The following is a 6000-nucleotide window of genomic DNA, read 5'->3' on the forward strand; positions in this document are numbered from 1 at the left end:
CATCCACTAATTCTCAGATGAGCAGTTTATTTGTTATGTTGCTTAGAGTGCCTTGGTACCATCTCCTCTTTTAATGTCATATTGTTTAGTAATGGTTTTACATGAACCAAAGCTCTTCCTGGAGACCACAACCTCTTCAGCCACATTGATTGTTATAAAATCGCAACAGGAACATTCTACATTGATACAATGGGATTATTCCTACATAAATGTTAATATCATCAATCCTGTACAGCAGTCTGATAGTGGAAGCTAAAAAAGCATGCTCCTATGCAATATGCCAAAGGTTTTCCTATCCCTGAAAAAAAAACATTAATCACATTGCTTGACAGACCTTTACCTGCAAGACTTACCCGTAATCTTGTCCTTTCCACCATTTGGTGGTTCACTGAGCGGTATTTATTCAGGCTTCAGCATCTGACTGCGATTGAAGAATGAGAGTCTCACTTAAACAGTAAAGCAATAGTAGACGGTACAGCTGCACAAGGGAGACGGTAGTAATGGTCACGGGACCCTTGTCTTATCCATTGCAGAGTATTAAGACATTAATGCATTTAACAGCCTTCTGAAGTAAAACAAAAATATATATATATTTTTTGTTTTTTTTGTTTTGTGTTTTCCAGGAAGACGTACCCATCTGGTTAAGAAACACCATTGTTTATCGCTGGCCTTATGACAGAGAAAAAATAGTCCTACGATTAATGTGCCAGGACCCATATGTTCATGGTCCAATTGGACCTCTTCCTACACTTAGAGTAAGTGCATTCTGAAGTCTTGACTCAACACACTAACTTGTGTGAAGAGCGTTTTATTCACCATCACAATGCTACCTATTCTGTAAGGGGAAGCAGAAAGTATTTCTTAAACTGTGTGCTTTGTCTTTAAGAGATTTTGCAAAATGATAATTTGTTATGAATGCAAAATATCATTTTTGATACAATTTTTAGTAAATGACCTCTTACCCATATTCAGTGAATATGGTATTCATACTTTAGGACACCATTGTGTCCTAGGTTAATGTAACAACAAGTCAGGGAATTTCATGTGTTCCCTTAAGTTCTAGGTCATGACAACAGACTGATTTCCCATGTGAAATGACCAAGTCAATTCTTTCTCATTTAATGCTCATGGTCCTGTATCTTTGCCAAGTTAAGGTAGGTCCTAACATGACCTAATTGAAAATCGGAGGTATAAATATGTGTGATTATTAATATTAGAGAGACAGAGGAGAGAATTTTGGATGCAGAGACACTGCTAAATTTTATCATGACTAAGAGGTTGACTTGTTCAAGAAGGTATGTTATTCTATTTTACTGATATTGCAAGCATATACTTTAATCTTATAAACTCTCCTATAAATTATTGTAATGGATTATTAAGTTTTTATCTCTCTCTATATATTTTTATTTAATAAAATATTTTAAAAGACAAAACTTTATTGCTTCCTAAACAATCCCTATTTTTATTGTATTCTCAATTAATTATATATTTTATATATAAGATATCTGTACGGTTAGCCCTGCTAAATTCTATGTTTTCATAGTGGTGAATAGGGAAACCAGCTCCGGTTACAGTTTATTATGATATTTAGCATTTTAGCATATTCTTTGTGATGCAAATGTATTACAACTATCTTAAAGGTACATTGTAGGCATTATAAAGGTTTCCTCTCATTGGACTGGTCTAGTGCCTAGAGTCCCCTGGCACAGCCCCCCATTCAGTATTACCTAAAGCTTTCCCACTACTAGAGGAATGGCTAAGATTGTGATTAAACACTTCCTTTAAGCCATACCCAATGCTTTTCAATGGAGAGCTCTAATGCGCATGCACGGCATTGCCGCGCATGCACATTAGGTCTCCTCAGGCGGCGGGCGGGATCAGTCTCCTCCGCTAGCAGACGTGATGAAGGGGAGGAACGGCGGCGGCGAGGCAGGGGTCTCAGGTAAGTCACTGAAGGGGTTTCCACCCCTTCAGCAACCGGGGATGGGTGGTGGGAGGGAGAGGGTACCTGCAGTGCCAGGAAAACTGATTGTTTTCCTGGCACTGGAGAGTCCCTTTATTCATCCACCCCTGGTCTCCCCCAAAACCATACTGCCCATAATGAATGCTGCTGCCAGGCTGATTTGTCGCTCATGTTGCTCCTCTCACACATCACCCTTCTGCCAATCCTTAAATTGGCTTCCTGTAACCTATAGGATTAAATTCTAAATACTAACCCTTACGTAAAAAGCTCTGAACAACTCTACCTCCCATTACAATTTTTCACTCATTCATAGGTATGCCCCTTCTCGGTTGCTCTGCTTTGCCTGTGACCTACTCCTGTCCACTGTTCATGCTCATGTCCATGCTACTAACTCGTGTTTGCAGGACTTCTAACAGGGTGCTCCACTTCTTTGGAACAACCTGCCTTCTCCCACCAGACTATACTCAACCATTTAAGAATTCCCTCAAAATTCATGTCCTCAGAATAGACTATGACCTCCAAGAGTAACTGTTATCTCACAAAACTATCAATTGCTCTCTCTTTGAGGGCCACACTCCACTATCACCTTCCAGTTCTGCTACTCTCCCACCCCAATGAAAGTGCAGACTTTCAGCTTTAATTCAATGGGAACAAAAATATTGTTTAGGGATTTGAACCATTGTTTAGGAATTGCAACCATTTTCATACACAGTATGCTTATTTTATAGTCCTTTCTCAGATACCATTTTTTTTTTAAGTTTGATATATTAATGACCTTCTTCTTTTGGAATCGTGAAACTGACCCTTGATTTGTCTGTTTTCCTCTTCAGATGACACCAATTTGAAAAGCCTGATTTTTGTACATGCTCTGGACTTGCACTTTGTGTGGAAAATTATGTTTTTTTCTGCAGAGACATATTTACTGAGACCTGCATTTTGGTTCCACAGCCTGATCTAAAAAAAAATATATTTTTAAAAAGGACTTAGTATCAAATATTCGTATATTAAGAAAATAACAATTGTAAAGGCTGGACTAATGTATCAGCATTGGTCAGTTCTACTTGTGCAAAATAATATATATAGGCATAGATATATGTAGATACAGATATACATTTCTTTATTATGTTGCTAAGTAATGTTTACACACGCATACACACATTAATATATTTGATTTTCCCAAAGAGCTTTGTGCAAAAGGTAGGTGTAAAAACATATTACACATAACAATAACCTACATATAGATTAATATACTGAACAAAAGAATGTATAAAGGTACATACTACATGTAACATTTGAGTGCAATAAAATAAATTAACAAAGTAAATAGAAAAAAACAACTGAAATAAAGAAAATGTATCATGGAAAAGAAAATGAAATATAATTAGTCGATCTCAAATGTATATGTATTAATAAGTTTATCTACTTTGTAAATTAAAATTTAATTTCACAGTCTATTTTTTAAAAAACAAAAACAAATCATAACTGTAAATCTTTATTCAAAGCTTAAGAAAAAAAGTTGTCATTTTGAAATAAAATTTAATATTGTTCCTGACATTCTGTATTTATTATTGGTCACAGAGCCAGTCTAAACACCATAGCAATACAGCTCATTGTAATGATTATGGCATACATAGTCTGTGGTTACCATCCCCCACAGTTTGTCAAACTGTTTTTTTTTTTTGTTTGTTTGTTTTTTACAAAAACGATGGTTCTTTCAGGAATGTGGTCCCTCTCCTGCAAATTGACTAATGCAGAAGTAAACTTTCCATCGAGCTTTGTGTGGCTGTGAAAGAGTGAGTGAACTGGGGGTGGGTTTGTTCAGAATTGTTCCTTCTCCGTCCTCTCGTAGATCACACAATGGGTGTACTTTTCTTCTGTTCATGACTTTCTTCAGGTTTTGACTTTTCCTTGAAAAACCATATAATATTGTCAAAGAGGAATATTTGCCAGTATGTGAGTGCCCAAAGCACAATTCTTTGAGCAGTGTTTCTATATGAAAATGACGGCAGGCCAGTGTGGCTGCTATCAGTTTATCAAGCATTTTCTCGGAACCTACCAAATAGTAGAACTACTCTTGGGGCATAAACTATTTATCCCATAACCTCTGCTGTATAGCAGTTTATGGGATAAGAGTAGGCTCCATAGAGTGGGATATGAAACTACTTACTAGAGCATAAATTTTGCATGAGGGAGCAGTCTGTTAATAGCTGCAGGCAGACTCACTAAAGAGTTCATCTGTGGAGGAAATTTAAAGGTAAATATATTTTTATTTTATTATCTATTTCTGTGCAATAATATCTTAAGTACAACATGTTCTCAACGACTGTTAGGCAGGTTAGGGAGACTTGGGGATCCCAAGACAGCCTGGGGTGGCGGAGGAGAAAAAGCGACAGCACCAGTTTTCCCCTTATAGCTTCCCATAATGGAAATAGTGTATTGGCTCACGTAACACTACAATCTTCACAAACCATGTTATTTTCCCATGGAGAGAATCTAAAGTGAATTTTAAATTTAGGCCCAGAGTGACTAAATTGAAAGCATAGCTGATTTGAAATTCACTTTGAATATGTACTTTAGTGAATGAGACTGAAATATATTAATATGTGCAATCCATTGACTGAGCCCACCCTTGTGATAATGCTGATCACCTGTCAATAGGCAGGAGCAGAGAATGGATCAGTTAAGACTAGATAGCCAAGCTGTAAAAACAGCTTGGTTTTAGAATGTATTCAGTTGGGCAGCTTCGGGGATAATCTGTGCAATTCTGTTCTTGATCATTCGAGGTTTAGTAAATAGCAATATGGATTTATTCACTTAAATCAGAAAGTATAGTGAATTTCAATCTGTATTGCAAAAGTAAATGAAACAAACAAGCTGTGGATATAACTGAGTTGGATAACTTTCTCTTTTTGTTTAAATATTGAATTACAAGTTTCAATGCATTACAATTACGTGTTTGGGATATTTTCAATATATGCAATGCATGAGTTGGACAACAGAGGGTGCTGTCAAATTACATTTCAGTGCCCACTGTGTTATTTTCCCCTGCTTTAAAATGTTATCTTGTGTGCTAATGGGAAATTCTCATCTTTTGTCTCAATTCCATTTTTTTCTGCCATTTTCATGATGCTTTAATCATATTTTTTTGTGTTATTGACTACTTTCCTCTCTGCCATATGTATGTCTCAATGATTCATTGTGTCTTTTGTGTATATAACATAATCACATCACACCAATGCTAAAAGTCTAAAGAAATCGGAAAGGTAGTTTTAAATTCAGTCATAGTAAATGGATCAAAGGAGTCTTTGGCAAATTTCCATAATAAAGTACATTATGCAAACTGATAAGTATTAAATGTTTCTAAAAAGGGTTTGAGCCCCCCTATAAATAAACAGAGCACATCTGGTGTATTTCATTCAGAGAGGTAGCAGCTCTGACCTCTTACTTCCCCTACAGTGAAATTAAACAACGTTTACACTCTTTCCATCTGCCTTATAATTGATGTTGTTAGGCTCGATTGTGCAGGGCCTTTAACGTCTTCTATTCCAACTTGGTGTCTTTGTGCAACTTCTTGCTTGCTGCGTTACTTGTGGTACAACGCTGCTATACGTGTTTTATAAATAATAATAATAATAGAAACATAGAATGTGACGGCAGATAAGAACCATTCGGCCCATCTTGTCTGCCCAATTTTTGAAATACTTCCATTAGTCCCTGTCCTTATCTTATATCTAGGATAGCTTTATGCCTAGCCCACACATGCTTAAACTCCTTCACTGTGTTAACCTCTACCACTTCAGCTGGAAGGCTATTCCATGCATCCACTATCCTTGAATAATGGTTCAAAACTTCAAAATTATAAGTATCCACAGAATGCTACAAATGATTAAATACTTGATTATTTTCAAATTAGTAATACGTATAGATGTAACTTTACAATTACACACTTGTGTATTTTCTAATTAGTAGTAGGTATAGGTTTCGTTCTGTTTAAAATACCCAGGATTTAGGGGGCGGGGCCTGACCGCCGAGCCGGA

General features: G+C 36.5%; 1 protein-coding gene across 1 annotated transcript in view; it reads left to right on the forward strand.

The window, feature by feature from the left end:
* Positions 1 to 2823, forward strand: part of TRAF3IP2 (TRAF3 interacting protein 2) — a 40928-nt gene extending 38105 nt beyond the window's left edge. The window contains exons 10-11 of the mRNA XM_063441795.1: positions 624 to 755; positions 2794 to 2823. Of these exons, the coding sequence (XP_063297865.1) occupies positions 624 to 755; positions 2794 to 2808 (147 nt within the window). The 3' untranslated portion in view covers positions 2809 to 2823. The remainder of the gene's footprint in view (positions 1 to 623; positions 756 to 2793) is intronic.
* The last annotated feature ends 3177 nt before the right edge of the window (positions 2824 to 6000 follow it).

The sequence above is a fragment of the Pelobates fuscus genome, chromosome 2 (genome assembly GCF_036172605.1).
Source record: "Pelobates fuscus isolate aPelFus1 chromosome 2, aPelFus1.pri, whole genome shotgun sequence".
Classification (NCBI taxonomy): domain Eukaryota; kingdom Metazoa; phylum Chordata; class Amphibia; order Anura; family Pelobatidae; genus Pelobates; species Pelobates fuscus.